The 16,747-nt window shown below is 46.4% G+C and overlaps 2 protein-coding genes across 2 annotated transcripts in view; both read left to right on the top strand.

Moving 5' to 3' along the window:
• Nucleotides 1–70: 70 nt before the first annotated feature.
• LOC119465852 (proteasome subunit beta type-2) overlaps nucleotides 71–16,747 on the top strand; it is a 31,148-nt gene continuing 14,471 nt past the window's right edge. The window contains exons 1-2 of the mRNA XM_037726329.2: nucleotides 71–302; nucleotides 14,954–15,076. Coding sequence (XP_037582257.1) covers nucleotides 212–302; nucleotides 14,954–15,076 — 214 coding nt within the window. The 5' untranslated portion in view covers nucleotides 71–211. The remainder of the gene's footprint in view (nucleotides 303–14,953; nucleotides 15,077–16,747) is intronic.
• Nucleotides 675–11,157, top strand: LOC119465850 (F-box/LRR-repeat protein 20-like). The gene has a single exon (XM_037726325.2). It carries the CDS (start codon nucleotides 1,257–1,259, stop codon nucleotides 2,727–2,729), a length of 1,473 nt encoding a protein of 490 aa, XP_037582253.1. The 5' UTR covers nucleotides 675–1,256; the 3' UTR covers nucleotides 2,730–11,157.

Here is a 16,747-nt window from a genome sequence, read left to right as displayed (position 1 = left end):
AGGGCTCGAATCGCTGCAGGAAAAGGTGTTAACCGGAAACAAAAAATTCGTAACACTGGAGAGGCAACAGGGAGCGCTTCTCAACTTCCGGTCTATCGTCGCCGTGAGTTTGAGCGTCCAAGGTAGTGTCTGTTCGGCAAATTAATTTTTTTTTCTCACGTGTTATACTTTAACCGCGTGGTCCGCACCAAGCCGATTCACCGGAGTAAGCATGGAGTGTCTTGTGGGAGTCGCCTTCAAGGACTTTGCGCTGTTGGCGGCTGACAGAACGACTGCGTTCAGCATCATAGTCCTTAAGCACGGTGAGTGTGCGCTTTTGCACCGCCTCGTTTCCTATTGCCTTTCGCCTATGGGCGAAAGCAGGGTGTTTCCCGATAAATGTGCGATCGTTTCCCATGATCCAGGCTGATGTCGAATTGATACTAAATTTTCCTATCAGCTTTGAACTAGCCGGTGTTTCCGGATCGCTAGTACTACCCGCATCGCTCTTCGCGTGCGTTCACTCTTCCTTGCTTGATTTGCTCGTACTTTTCCGGCTGTTTCTGGTGGATTTCAGGACCATTGAGGCTTTGGTCTTTCCCAGAAATTGCTCGGAATGCACGGGCGCTGCGCTCGAATTTGTGTACCTGCCAGAAGCGCTATCTATCGACTACTGGGCGCACTCGGTTCCGTCCCATGACGCTTGCGTTTTCGATCAAAAGATTGCACAACCATGGCAACGCACTCCGGTTCTTTCGTAATGGCAAAGTCGAGCCTCTCAAGCGACCACAAGTCGTATGGGTGGCGCTGTCGTCGTTTTCGACTGAGCTTCGGAGGAGTGCTGCGAGGGTTGCGATTGCTGCGTGACCCTGCCACCCGTCAGAACGCAGTTTGGCTCTAGCGGTTCGTTGTGTAGTGGTGTTTATGTTCAGACTCGATCACATAGCGGATGCAGTCGTGACGCGATTCTAAACACCGAAGGCAACACTCGATGAACAGCTGACGAGTGCGCGTTGCGGACGGTTGCGCGCTCTCACGGCCGAAGATCTCCCTACGGGCACAAACAAAGCCGTGCGTGCTGTTGCTGGGGTGCTTGCACCACTGTTCCGTGAGCGGTCCACGGCGGGCGACAAAACATGGCGATGTGTTGACGGAGAGAGCGGGCCCCCGTCGCTGGTGTCGTCGAACCTTCGGCCGTGACGGAGGGGAAAGCCCGACCGGCCCGCGCCGAAGAGGCACACAAAGGAACCATCGCGCTCCTGCAGCCGCGTGGGCCGATGCGTGCCAGGCTGACCGAGCTGCGGCGTGCCATGAGCTTCTCGGGCAGAGCCAAGGCGACGACGACAACAAAGCCTCCGACGAGCGACCATGTCGACGTCGTCCCGACCGCGAACGGCGACGTTGCGAGCGACGGCGGCGGCGGTGACAACAATGCCGAGGTCGCCCTCATCGACAAGCGGCTACCCCGGGAGCTGCTCCTCAAGATCTTCTCGTTTCTGGACGTCGTCTCGCTGTGCCGCTGCGCCCAAGTTTCCAAGTCATGGAACGTCCTCGCGCTCGACGGCAGCAACTGGCAGACAATCGACCTGTTCGAGTTTCAACGCGACATCGAGGGCCCCGTCGTGCAGAACATCGCGATGCGATGCGGCGGCTTCCTCCGTCGGCTCGGGCTGCGCGGCTGCCAAAGCGTCGGCGACGCGGCGATGCAGGCGTTCGCCGCGCGCTGCCGCAACATCGAGGCCCTGTCGCTGAACGGCTGCCGACGCGTGACGGACGTCACGTGTGAGAGCGTCGGCGCCCATTGCTCGCGTCTCGTCGACCTGGACGTCGGCTCGTGCGGCCAGCTGACGGACCGCTCGCTGAGAGCCATCGCGGCCGGTTGCCGCTACCTGGAGCGCCTGGACGTCTCCTGGTCGCAGCAGGTGACGCCCGATGGCTTCGTCTGCATCGCGCGCGGCTGCTCGCGGTTGCGTTCCGTGGTCGCCAAGGGGTGCCCGGGCCTCAACGACGCCGCGTGCCAGGCGCTCGGCGAAGGCTGCCGTTCGCTACGTGCCATCGGCTTCAACGAGTGCGGTGCCGTGACCGACGCCGGCGTCGTGGCGATCGCGTCGCGCTGCCCGGACCTGGCCTACGTCGGGCTTTCCAACTGCGCCCAGATCTCGGACGCCGCGCTCCTGGCACTGGCGCAGCACTGCCGTTCTCTGCGGACTCTGGAGGTGGCCGGCTGCTCACGCCTCACCGACGTCGGCTTCCAGGCGCTGGCGCGCAACTGCCCCGCGCTCGAGCGCATGGACCTCGAAGAGTGCATTCACATCACCGACACGACCCTGGTGGCACTCGCGGGCTTCTGCCCGCGCCTGGAGAAGCTGAGCCTGTCTCACTGCGAGCAGCTCACCGACGAGGGCATACGGCACCTGTCCGCCGGCCTGGAGAAGCTCGTGCTCCTGGAGCTCGACAACTGCCCGCTGGTCTCGGAGGCGTCGCTCGAGCACCTGTCGCGCTGCCCGGCTCTGCGGCGCGTCGACCTCTACGACTGCCAGCTCATCACGCGCGAGGCGGTGGGCAAGTTCAACGCGCGCATGCCCCAGCTCCGCATCCACACGTACTTCCCTCCGCTGCCGCCGCAGCCTCAGAGACAGAACGAAGGCCACGACGCAGCCGCCGACGCTGCCGCAGACCATGCGGCGCAGCCGTTGCGAGGTCGATCCGGGACGCAGCCGCGTTATTGCCGCTGTTGCGTGGTGCTCTGACGGGACTTCCCTCCCACGCCTCGAGGGAGATGGCATCGTTTTCGTGTTTTGTTTTTCTGTCTTTCTGGAAAGGTTGTTGCTGTGTCTTGGGCCGCACTTTTCTCGTTGGTCGTTTGGAAGCCACCCGTTGCAAGCAGCGGTCGTGTTTCTCGTTCCCTTTGCTTGTGACCACCGCTTAGTCACTCTACGGTGAGACGAGGAAGTCTGAGCGACTCAGCGATTAATTCACCTTGAGGACTCTGCCCAAGCCCGTCGGCCAACAACAGTGAGAGGTTCCAGCACGTTGACCCAAATTTTGGGTCTCGTCGATTCGTTGTGAGCAGGCCGCAGTTTGCATATCACTGGCGCTTTCCTCTGAAGCAAAGCATGTACCTTGTCCCCTGAAGCAAAATGCACCCTGAATCGATGCCCGAGTACGTGCCTACCTTATGAAAGAGCAGGGCATTTTGCATTGGGAGATGGTATCTGTGCCACTAAGGGTTGAATATGTGAATGCTGTGCCGTCAGCGCTACTGTAAAAGCCCGAACAAGCCACCCCTCTGCTTCCGCTCCAATATAGATCCAAACAGGAAATGGATCCCCCATGCACTATGATTTGTAGCACTATTGGCTGGTAGCATTTGCAGTTCTTTGCTTCACTTGTTTTTGCTGAGCGGATTGCTCCCTTAATGTGTAAATGCTACACCGTGGGTATGAGCAAAAGCCCACCATTAACCAACAGACACCACGTGTGATGAGTCTTATGTCATCTTTCACTCGTCATATGGACGTGGCAACCAAGCTGTAGTATAAACAGCACTGAGGTTATTGAGGCACTTTTTTGTTAGATCTCTCAGATCACATTCTCAAAGAATGACCGTTTCTCTGTGACAAGTGAGAAAGGAGTTTGTGGATAGAGATTTTTTCGAGCTTTTAGGTGTGTGGCAGATTGGAGCCAATTTCCATCATTGACCCATCTATTTGCGAAAAGAAGGGGCAGCGAGGTAAGAGGCACAATTTGAACAGCGGGTTTGTTGCTTTTATCCTTTCATATTTGTCTGGTGTTTTGGAGCAGAGGGCCAGTACAGTTGCTTCTGCCATGTTGATTGTAGAAATCTGAGTTATGCGTCTTGAGTTCGCAGATTCTTGACAGAGATACTTGGCTTGGTTCTTGGAGGCTTCGCTGGGTTGCAGGTCCCTGTTTGGCATGCTTTCTTGTATATGCTGAGTCATCGTTTTCACAGTTCTCGCTCTTCGGTGACTTGTTCGAATGGAGCTGGCGATTTACTAGCTTGAGGCTTGCTTCTTTGAATAACTTGCGTTTTAGCCTTCCAATTACAGTGCTATTGATGTCGTACCGAGAGTTATGTCTGCTGCTTGTTTTGGAGTTTGTTTGCAATTTAGTCTTATTATCCCCGGTACCTGTTCTATTGTTATTTAACGTAGGTGCTCAGCTTTGACTGTTATGCCGATGCGATAGTGACAGTAAACCATGCACTGTGCCCTTTTGTGTGTCAGTGCTTAGACCAAAGCTTTTGTACGAGTCTTCAGGGCATGCTGCTTATGTCGATTGTTTTCATTTATATTAGCACATTATAAGACTGCGCTGTATGTTGTTTAACCCCTAATGGCAAGACCACAATAGACTTGCAGACCCTTGCGGGGTTCTTGGTGCCTTTGATCACTTGTGTTGCGTGGCTTGTCTCAGGGAACTTGGTTGGTTTGAGACATAACAAGCGAGTGTTAGGCGACATGACTTTTGAACAGGCTGTTGTTTCAAAGTCGAAAGCTTGTAGGAGAACTTTTTTAAGTGTCCTTAATACCATGTTGCGCAGTATAGTTTATGCTACGTAAACTGTGGCAGTTTTCTTTTATTGTCGTAGTTTACAGTGTCTATTTCTTTTCTAATAGGTTTCTTAAAAATTGAATTTGTTTACTGTTCTTTTCATGGGGGCCGTGCAAGCACTGGCTTTGTTCACCTTGCCTTTTGTATTGCTATGCGTATTGCTCGCAAGTTAGTCAGTGTACACACATCTCATTTTGAAACACAGCACCAGTGCGATTCGGTGATGGCACAGTGAACCATTATCATTGTGAATGCCGGCTGTGTTTATTGAGTACATCCCAAGCCCTTCGAATGCTTGGCAGTCTTGTTGACTACTTTTGTTGCGACACCTTCGGTTTATTGATAGTGTATAAAATGAAATTGTACGACGAGTCTCCAGCTTTGTCGGCAACACATGTGGCAGGTTTTGATATGACTTCTTCTTGTTGCTGCGTCCCATGTTCCTCTGGGTCCCGTTCTTGACTGGTCACCTTCGAGGGTGTCACTTTCAATGTGCGCAGATTGGCCAAACTGGTAGAAGCAGTTGTGTTGAAACATGGGCAGGCGCACGTGTCTTAAGAATACATTCTTTTCATGTGTTGAGAGCGCCACCTCTGCACATTTTATTCCTCCATAAATAGGCAGGGCCGTTGAGCTAAACGTTGACTGTTATTATCCTTTTTTGACAGCCTCTCATTAATACAGCAGTCCTAGACATTTGTGAAGTGTTCCTTTGAAAATGGACCAGTGTTTAATCTCTGTGATCATTTAGTGTGTTGCTGTCAACTTCCTTGTTGGGGTGCTGCTACTTGCATGCATGAAGTTTCACACTACAAATACTAAAAGGAGATCCAGTTGGAAGTTTCTTAAGTGCTCCAACAAAATGCCAACTTAAGTAGCATGAGAATGATTGGCTGTGCATGGATTTTTGTCAAACTTTACCCTTATGGCTTCCTATGTTAACCTTTTTTTTTTTTTTGTGGCTGCTGTCATTATGATATAGTTCCGTATCAACCATTAGTCACATTAACCCCCCCCCCCCCCCACCCTTTTTTTTTTTCACCATAAATTTGGACATTATTTAGAATTTGGTAAATGATGGGAATTATTCAGAATATTGAAAGCGGCGGCCCATTGCGAGTGTTGCAGCCTAAGTACAATGTTTCTCGGCACAACACAACCTAAATTACCATCCTTTATTTAAGCACTCCAAATTTATTAATGAAATTAATTGTTATTGTGAAACACAACATGTAAGACACGCGTTGACCACAACAATAGTCATGGCGCTGTTTGGCCGCAGACAACACGAGAGCCACAGTGTGATTTTTTTTTTTTCATCAGACCTGCATTGATGCATAAAAATATCTATGTACAGCCCGTAATTTTTGTGGTGATTGGTACAATGTGAACCTCCAGACTTTCTTCTTGTAGTGTTTGTATGAAACACTGCGCTTGTGTGAGCCTCTGTATCCTCAGCCTAAGCAAAACAGGTTATTATTGTGCTTGCTTGGCTATTTATCTTGTTGCTTATTTCGCTCAGCGTGCATGTGTGTGTGTGAGAGAGAAAGAAAGAAAGGCAGAGTCTCTGTGAACTGTTGTAAGAGCATAGGAAAAAAACAAGGTAGTGGAACATCTTCACTGCTCGAAGCGCTATGGCGTCATTCTGGGTTTCTGCGTTGTGGCCTCACACCTGATCGTTTTATCTAGTGCCTGTGCTAGCGGTCACGTGCCTTTGCCGAGTGTTGCAAGGTCTTGTTTACATTGACAGAGGCACTCTCGAGGTTGTGAGGGAGAGAGCTAAGCCTTTGAAGGAAGGCCGGCCGTAATTCTCAGCTCGTTGCATACCTGCATACCTACGGTTCCTTTTGAGTGGCGCCCAACGTCGTGAAGATGTGTCGCTTCTCTGTGTTGCGCAATTGCGACGTGGCTCCGAGCAGCGGCGTTTCATCAGGATGACTCATTCGGATTTCTTATGCCACGTTCATTCTTCTTGGTCATTGCACTTCTGAACGTGTGTTTTTTTTTTTTTTTTTTTTTTTTTTTTTTTGATGTGGCAGGCTTACGCACCAAGACCTTGTGGGTTGCTCCTTTGTTCGGAGTTCATTGCCTCTGTGACTAGTAGTTTGAAACTCGGTGCACAGAAAGTTCACACCAGAGTTCATTGATCTCGCTTGTCCATTCACTCTATCGTGCTGACCTGTCAGTTTGCAACTTTGTTTTGAGCGTGCAAACAAAGCTTTCATCATCTTTAAACAAAAAAGATACGCAACTGCGAAGGAAAGGAAGTGTTGGAAAATCTAGGTTTCCTGTTTCCAAACATTCTACTCGCAAAGCCCTTGTCCATTTTTTTTTCCCCCCTTTTTTACTTCTGTTTATCCCTCTGGCCAGTGGTGCTCTCCAAAGTCCAAGGTTGGATAGGCTGCTGATAGTGTTATCCATGGTGAGATAGCGACAATTGCTGCGTGGTGTGGTTGTTCCTGTCAGAGATCCCTCTTGTGTGGGGTTTTGCCGTGTCCGTTCACTGTTTGTTCTGGAGACTAATTTCTGTCAGGGCTTCCTGATGGTTTTTCTAGCTTTCTTTTTTTTTTTTTTAGCCATGTATTGGCATGGGTGTCGATTTATTCAGAGCCAGAACGGTGGCCGGGAGTTGGCTCGCGCATTCCGAGTGCATTCCGCGGGCCTTGTGTCCATGGTGTGCACTGAATGCTGCCTTGGAATTTGTGTAACTTGATTCGCCTGCTGCTTACCTTCTCGTTGGTAGGGCTGTCTTGCTGCATTACGCTTCACGAAATTTTTGTGTGATCTCCGGTGAGGAAGTGAAGCTCACTAGGGGGGGACTCTAATGACCAAAGTAAGCAGCTCATTCCTTCTGTGTTTACCGTCGTCGGTGACTGCTCGAGAACTCGGCAATGTGTGTCCTTCACCCTGAACTTGTATACCTGCGTCAGCAATTCGCTTCTTTAGATTTTCTCTTCCCTCATCTCACTATCCTCATCTTTGCCTCACACAGGGGCTACAGAGATGCGAAGGTCCTTGCCTAAGCTCGGAGGAAGGGGTGTTTGTTCGTGAGGTACAAAGTGATGCCCTTGTCTGCGATGGAACTAATGCAGCAGTCTGTCTCGGTAAATCTTCTGAGCTGCGCTGTCCACCAGCTTCTTGATCTCTTGATCAGGATGACCCCTCACCTTGACCTATTTTCAAAGCTCACTATATTTCTGCGAATGCAACCTATCCTCTTGTGCCCTGCCCGCTCATCTTGGCTCTTTGTGTGTGTGTCGTGTTGTGCCCTCAGCTGAGGCACCTGTAATCAGTAAAGGTTCATTCACATGACAGATGAAATAGCTCATTCAGTTCCTGGGTGGAGTGTTAATGTAGCTCACCGGCACCGAATTGTGATGTCGGAGCGTCGGCAATCAGCGAAAAGAGAGCGAAGGGAGGAAAAACCAAGCGTAGCACACTTTTGTGGGAAGTGTCTGTCCTGCATTCTCGGCCTGTCACTGACGATTTAGTTGTCTCGACAGCACCGTGCTTGTCTCGCTTGTGCCTTAGAAAAATGTGATGTACGTCGGACTCGGCAGTAGGCATTTGTGCGTTGTACTCAACAGCTCAGAGCTTCGCTTGCTGCGTGGGCTGCACTCTGCTGCAGCCGTAGTTAGTGCCTTCCGGTGATCCAGCTCACGGTAGACGGAGCTTGTGGTGCCTGTGTTTCCCGTCTGCTGTGTGCTCTAGTTGGTGGATGTCTTCTCTTCCACGTATTGTCAATGTGTGCACGTGTGTGTGTTTGTAATACCGGTATCTACATTCACTTGGGTTGGTGCTCAAAGTGGTTCATGGCCTGTGCCATTGTCAAGTTTAGTGCCCAAAGGTATTTATAGGGGATTGCGATGTGTTACTCTAGGAGATGGTGTGATGTGTAGCGGAAATCACTTAGAGGATGTTGTTTCTGCGGACAGCTTTCTTCTTTCTCATTTTTTAAATGGAATAATTTTGAATCTTTCTCTGTGTGTGTTGGTACAGATTGCAGGTACAGGATGAAAATTATTGTGGGTCCTGTTTCGCATACTCCTGTAAGCTGGTTGATTAGCCAGTTGTTGCTGACTGACAAGCGAATAACAATCTACTAATGCAGACTTCTGCTGGCGTAGAACTGTTATTGGTAGTTCATTTTCCAAGTTTTTGATGTATGCTGAAGCCATTCGTGGCAGGTTCGATGCTATTTCTCATGTTTGACACTGCATTATTATCGCACTTTAAAAAATATTTCTGCACATCTGATTGTAGTGAAGGTAACGTACGACTTCCGAAATTCTGCACTCAGGTTGCCTTCCATTGCTACATGCATGCAATAGGATTGTCCAGTGTAAAACAAGAAAATCCTGGCTACTGAGTTGTAAGCATAATTGTTCTTGCTATAGGAGGAAGCTTGCTTAAAACTGTACTTGAAATATTTCGCATCTGCCTTAATCTCAAATCTTTCAGTCATCGTCGGAGCAAAGAGTGCAGTACCGACTTGTGTTGTGGCATTTTGTCGCACTTTATTTCTGTTGAGTTGGCGAAATAGGCATGTATGTGTGAACAATGCCTTAAAAAAAAAAAATGCAGCGCTGTTATGCCCGGTGAAAATGCTACAGTGACTACAACCTTACCACTTTTAATAGACCCTTTTCATACTTGTAAAGCTAGCTTTCCTGCGAGGCAGTTTGCCCAACTGATGGCAACATAGTCACTTTCACAAACAGTGTGTACGAGCACAGTTTGCCTGTATGGCAAACAAACATTGAAAATGTAGGCGCGACTCTCATAATGAAACCATGAGTAAGTGACAAGTTCCAGCGTAAGCAGCTAGCACTTTGTCTTTATTTGAACGAGGACTTTAGCGAGGCAAATGTACAGTGCACTGAAGCGCACTTGCGAATAATAAAAAGGGGTCTACGCTGGATTCTGAAAAGCACCAAAAAGTCGCGAACGTCTCGTTTTCAAGCCATGGCAAATCTCTGCTTCTCGCATCCATTCTTTTCTTTTTTTAAAATTTTGATAAGCACATTTGTCACGCAATGAAGCGAATGTGCTGAGCTCTTGCTTTAGTAAAGTGCCTGTGACATTGCATGACTGGCCATGTACTAGTTAAGTACCCTCACTGCGCCAGCACTTAAGGTGCTTAGTGTTTTTAACACCTATTGAGCAGTGCCACACAGTTGAACACAATGATGTTAATTGTAATGAAAATTGAAGGAGTTTGTGACGACTCGTTTGCCCACAATATAGGTACTCTTGCACCTGTTAGCTGCTAATCGGTGTAATTATTTTATGTAAACGTCATCTTATTAAGTAACAAAGAATTTACTAACAGCTTTCAGTAAGAAGCACTGCTTTGTGTAGAAGAGCACGTCCTAGTGTAAATTTTGGGATCTTTTCTACTGACACCGTCTATGCTGACCTGATCGAGTTTGCCAAGCAACATTTCCAATTAACAAAAGCACAAGTGACGCTGCTGTGTGAAAAATAATTTTTCACGCCACATTTCAGGTGCTCTTAGCTCACAATGGTGTCATATTCTGGTGTATACCTGCAACCAGCATCTGGGCCTTGTCATCACCATTTTAAGACATTAAATGACATTTGCGGAGTGTGGAGTTTTTTTCATGGGCTTGAAAAATGGTAGGATTAGGGAACGATGTGGTCAGAAGGACCTTTCACCTGAGTAGCAGGGATGTTCCGCGATATGTTAAACTCCTTTTGTCAGTACAAAAAATGTATGCACTGACGTGCTCTCTTCTGGTATAAACGTGAGGGGGGGAAAAAACTCTGCACGATTTCCTACATGTTTTCGTAGCTCAGGTATTGTCCAATTGTTAGTCTGTGGTAATGTTAGCCACAATTGGGCTCATTCATTCCAGTGGAAAAGCTTCTAGTAGTAAAAAAAAAAAACATTGTGTGCACCAATGGCATGTTTTCTAAGATCGCTTTTTCTTTTAATCTATTTTGCTACATAGGTATTTACTATTAATAGTTGCCCAGTTTGTCTATTTGAAAAAAAAAAAATTACGTACTGCTGGCCATCTGCATGCGCAGCCATTGACAGAAACATTTCAGCAGGGGTTGTGTAGTGTTAGTACTGTCACCAGAGGACCCTGTTGATGCTGTGTGTGCTGCTCGTTCCTTTTATCAAGTGTAGGTAGACTGCATCGAACATAACTGCCAAGCAGTTACATTTGCTGGGAAAATGGCGGGACGAGACAGGTGCATTCAGTCACCTTGCATCACGGTGAAAACAACATTTTTGATCTCCCAGCACTGTTTTCAGATTCACTGCCGTGCACTCGTGCCGCTTATTTCCTGAAAAGATTCTGCGACGACCCTTAGTGGTAGCCTGTTGCACATTGACAGCGTGAACATCAAAGTAGTACGTGGCAGTCTTGTGAAACCTGTGATTAAGTGCCTTCGTGTTCTTTCTCCTGCGACTTTTGTGTTTTTTTTTTTTTTTTCTCGTCGTGGTGGCCGCAGTCACTTTTATTTCTCTTGAAACGCACATCATCTTCCTCAACGAGCGAGATGAGCTAGACGTGTTTTTGAACCAAATGCTGTGCTGATCAATAAAGGGCACCTGTTTCTTTTCTTCGACGACTCTCGTGCCTGTCTTTTACTGGGGACTGTATATCACGTTGAATGTCGTGCACATTGGGTTGTACAAGTTTTCAGAGTTTAAAAGGTGAAATGTGAACAGTGTGAAGGAACGTCTGTTTTTCCACTATCCTGCATAGAACAGATTTAACACGGTCTAGTGATTTTTAGACATTACTTGCATTTGCTGGTTTAGCCTTAGGGATTGCGAATTACCAAGAATCACCCTCGCGTTCCATTTCAAAGCAAAAATATGGACGTAATTTGCACTGCAAAAAAAAAAAAAAATCAGTATTTCACAAATTACATCCACAACCTCAAATTGAATGGTGCAGTGTGCACTTATCCATGCACCCATCAGTACTGACCAGGTCTCAGTTCCAGCTCGTACACACAAGCTGTGATGAAATCGAGTTCTCATGCAGAAGTGAAGTTGCACTGCATAGCGCTGAAAAATGCGATCACACTCGCACATGATAATGGGCATCGTGCTGCGTGTGTGATTTAAAAAATATATATATATATAATTTTCAGGGTCTCTTGTTAGAGCTATGCAGCTCAACGTCACATCCATGATCAAGAACCAACGAAGCCTACGTGCACCGTTAATTTTGAGTTCCTTTCACTGCCTTTGAGGTGTCAAGACTTCTTCCAACATGACATAGCATTGTGCTAGTTTGTGATCGTCATAATCAGACATGTTGTGCACAGATAAAGTCCCACAAAGAAAGCAGAAGCACTTCATTGTTGTCTCTCGTAATGTCTTTGTGGTGTTTCATCAGTGCTCAATGTGTTCCGTTATCCAAACTTAGCTTTTTTTGGTTCAGTGGCACATCGATAATAAATACTTTCATTGGAGAATGGCCGCAGTTTTATGAGATGCAAGGCTGGTCTAGTGTTTTCCACACATTTCGTAGGATAGAGACCTAGGACTGTATTTCGCAACATTTTTCTTTTACATTTTCTAATCCTTGTCATTGTCCTGTGCAAACCCGCGACCTCAGCATCACCAGGATTGGCCATTCGATGGGATGTATGTAAATGGATGCGATGAAAATTCAGCTGCCTGATAATGTGCGTTCTCTTCCCCATTAACAATATTATTTCTGCAGTTGAGTCTACTATGTCACGTTCTGTTACCTAGCATTTTTGTAATGTTCGCGTTCATGTTCGTTCTTTGTGAATCCTGTATGGTACCCACTCCTCCTATAGCCCTTGTAGGACTGCAGTATGTCAAATAAATCAAAATTGACTAGCAACAAGAGCAAGCTATGGGACACTGCTAGGCCTTCGTACTTGAGTTTCCCCTCGTGCAGCTTATGCAACGATAGTGCATATTTTCTTCTCCTCCATTTGCTTTCCGAAACAGTTGGCGACTGCAAAAGCATCAATCGCACTTGCGACAGCGCTGATTCAGCGCCGGCAACACGCTTCGTAAAGGCTGCCTGAAACCCAGCTGTCAGTCGGAGGGAAGGGAAGAGGGAAAAAAAAAAAAAGTTGTGCCTAAGAACTGCTAACAGGTGTGGATTGATTGCTGTGGTCATGTGCTAGCCGAGACATGCGGGCGTGCTGCGTTAAAATACTCTCCGACAAACTGTTAAAGATGTTTTTTAATGGAGTTTAGCTTCCTTTTCCTGGCAATTTTGATGTGTGGCTTGTCGGTCCATATTCTGTTTTTTCCATGTGCTTGTGCTGTTGCTTGAAAAACTTGTGGTGCAATGTCTGGATGATTACAAAATTGAGAAACGGCGCAGTGGCGAATCAAGAACACCACTGTGCAGCTCTGGGGTGCTTCATTTCCGCAGGTCGCACCATTCTATGCGCACGTATAACGAATAGAGGGAGATACCTTTTATTAAGGGGAGAGGCGGGTCAAAAAACGGCGATTTTCATTAAAGAAACAGGTTTTGTGTTTTTAGTTGTTTCAGCAACATTCATCTCTCCTATTTCACATATGATGAAATCAGAGCCAGAAATGATCGGGAAAAGTATAATAAACTCGGTTAAAGCACTCGAGGTGGCAAGAAAATGCACAGATATGACACATTGTCAAGCGCGCGGTGCGTCAAACCGCGGTGTCGCACGCCATTGGGCTCATGCAAGGTGGTAGGCCTAAGCTTTTTCTCTCCAAGGTTAGCTTTGCCGCATTACAATCTCCCCGGGAAGTAATAATAATAATTAACAGAAGTAAACAGCTTTTATAACTTTCAATCGCATTTTTCTCAACTTCATATTTTGGGCAAAACAAGGCGTTTGTGCACAACATTTTGTGTACTTATTGTGTTCCAATCAAGACCATATTTGATGGGCGTAATTTTTAGGATATGTAGAATGCACTTATCTAGAATTTAATGCAATCACTTTATTTTTTTAAGGATGAAAATTTTTAATGTACTCGGGCACCAGCCACTGAATATGAAGCACCAGATACGAAATTTTCCCAAAAAGTTGCATGTAAAGGGAATCACATTACCTTGCTTATTAGCACTCAATGGAGTGTTAGGGATAGGAAAAATAATTTTGCACTGCTCTATCATGCTAACTGCTATGCCCAGCAGCTGCACAAACATGCACTGCTTCTCACTTATGCATGGCACTTAGGACATGAAACCATCGAGATATCCTAAAACTAAAAGTAGATTTCGAATGAAGAGATCAAGCTCTACAAGTGGTAGAATTTTCATTCAGCCAGCATCATTATTTAAAAAGAAATATTTCTGAGGAGCGTCTCCCCTTAAGCAGATTTCTGCTTGTAGATTCCTTTGCTGTGGCCATTCTAGCTGAATTCTCCTAAAGGTTATATGGAACAATCTTATCCTTGCAGATAAGCGCGAAATTCCACACTGTTGTTAACATACCGGGTGTTTCAGCGAACACTTTTAAAAATTCTTAAAGGTTGCCTGTGGCAGATAGCACAATTCTAGTTCATGAGCGGGTCTACTCGAAGAGGCGGACATTACTTGCATAAGACATTGAAATGCATAATGGACTAATTAAAAAAATTTACTTATTAAGTTTTTAACTAATTACCTGATGGCCCATATTGCAATTTACAAATTGTAGCCGTGGAGTTCGCAAGGCGATCGGATCCACTTGGAAAGAATTCTCGGTATGACACTAGTTTCAAGATATTAATTCTCAAACTTTGCGGAGAAATGCATTGGCGTTACAGTTACTTGCTTAACAAAACGTCTCTTTATGCATTGAAGCACAAAAGTAACGTACTGGTACAAGGCTGTTTGACAGCCTTGTACCAGTACGTTGGGCCGACTGGCGCATATGCTCGAGTTGTTTGTGATACCGCATGACCGCCACCTCCACAGTCTCCATTTTCACGTCCGAAGCTGTGCTAGGCTTGACGCACGTTTTGAATGAGTGGTATGAAGGTGAAGTAATGAATTATTAGTGGTGCTGTCAAGGAATTTAGTCATTGTATCCCAATTATGGAGTTCACAGCTACCTAAACAGGCAAGAAAAAGTGGGACACAAGTTTTTTGTGCCAGCACTATAAATTATGATGGGAATGGCGGGATGCTTTCAAGGAAGGAAACAGCAGTCGAGCTGTATTTGTGTGAGGACATTAAGAATGGCATTGTCGAAATGTTGGAGGAGCATCTTTGGTCCAGCTGGTGCTTAGGTGAAAGCAGCATATCTACAAGGGCTGCAGTGTTCTTTGTTTTGCTCGTGGCTCTTGGTAATGGAGTTAGTCTGAAAACGCTTGTCTTGTAGCATAAAGAGTTCACCGTGCCTTTGAGGTTGTGAACTGGTGCTCACGAACCGTCGCTTCTCGTCGCAGATGAGGAAAAGATTCACAAACTGAGCAACAAGCTGCTCATGGCTGTCTGCGGGGAGGCTGGTGACACGGTCCAGTTTGCCGAGTTCATTGCCAAGAACATCCAGCTCTTCAAGATGCGTAACGGTATGTTGTGCCTCTGTTCGTTTACTGCATCGGTCTTTTTCCTTGTTTATATATACATGCTTCTCTCTTTCTTTTTATCTTGCAATGTCAAGTAGCCTGTAATACCTTAGCATAATGACTGCACATGCTGCCTTTTTTGGATTTAACATGGTAGAGGGTAACGAGTGAGGAGAAGGAGAGCAGAGAGTGGCGAGAGAAGAGGTAAGAAGGGCAAGCAAAATGGCTGTGATGTTTTAGTGATGCCTTTTCTGATGCTGTCCCTTTTAGTGCTTTTTGCACTTCGTGCAAAAAGTGGCATAGTGGCATAGAACCATGTGGAAGGCATCGCTACAAAATCGCGGCCTAGGCTACATTCTGTCCACATCAGAAACACAGCAGGGTAACGGGAAAGCTATCGCTTACTTTGGCATTTATCTTCGATGGTTTCTGCAGGAATTCTTTCTGGCCCATTTCTGCATTGTTTATTATCAACTCGATCCCCTTTAATAGTATTTCTGTAAGGTAAACAAATAAATAAATAAACTAGGCAACTTGAATACGAAATGCCTGCAGTCACCAGCCTTTAGTGATGCCAGCGCTTGCCGTAGTGTGCATCCCGCAAGAAGTCTGGCGTTATGCATGCAGCATACGTAGTTTTGTTGCTGCTGCTGTCGGCTAGACAGGTGATGGATTGCACTGAGGAAAGAGGAAAATCATGTTGTGCGTCATCATCTGATCAGTATTGCTGGGAAACATTGAGTGGCATTAAGAGGACAGGGACAGCTGCATTGGACGATACCAAGCAACGCTGGCAGACGAACTATCCTAAACTGCACTGCCTTGTTCTGATAGGTACACAACGTGGATTTCTGTGGCCCGTCATTTGCCGATTCTAGGCTGAGTAGATAGAGGTTGGCAGACTTGATTGTATGCCGGAAGTTGAGAATTTTAAATGGACTCTAAAAGAGCAATGCCAAACCAGTTTAGACTGGTAAAGTATTCTTTAAAAAAAACTGTGCTTGGCAATTTGATGGGAAACACGGCACTGCTATTGTAAAAAATGAAGACTAACCTTCCTTTTCTTGAATTTTGCATCACAATCGCTGTGCCCAGTATGTTATGGTGATGTGATGGATTTCAAAGTATTTTCTTGTGTGCACAATATGTTTGTGCATGAAATGTTTAAAATGTCATGTTGAGTCCAAGGTCTCTTTAGAATGAAGTTGCTTACTGACTAGACTTTATTCACTCCACAGCAAACACTTAAAACTCACCACGTCGAGAAGAGCTAGGGTGGAAACGTTATGGAGACATTGCCACATGTCTCTTGTATTTGTGATTTTTTCTGACTTGCTAAGCCTCTTTGTGCAGTTACAGCTAGTTGCTGTTTTGCTGTTGTGTACACGTGTAGTCTAGTCTGCTAGTACAGCTTAACTAATATTCCCCTTTATTGTGTAAAGTATTGGAATTCTAAAAAAAAGAAAAAGACAGTACAAACAAAAATAGAATTGTTTCATTCCTTTCTTTTTTTCTCTCTCTTCTGTGCCAGTTCGCCTTTTTGATCTGGAATGCCTACCAGCTGGTCTAGTCCTCTTAGCTCTGTTGAAAGTGTCCCGTGCTGTTGGACTGTACTATGGCAGGCAAAGGTTATCAGAATTCTCTTCATTGTATGGTGTTAGGAAAGCATTTAAG

The sequence above is a fragment of the Dermacentor silvarum genome, chromosome 10, assembly GCF_013339745.2.
Source record: "Dermacentor silvarum isolate Dsil-2018 chromosome 10, BIME_Dsil_1.4, whole genome shotgun sequence".
NCBI lineage: Eukaryota > Metazoa > Arthropoda > Arachnida > Ixodida > Ixodidae > Dermacentor > Dermacentor silvarum.
The sequence above is the reverse complement of the archived record's forward strand: the minus strand, read 5'-3'. Positions and strand labels throughout refer to the sequence as shown.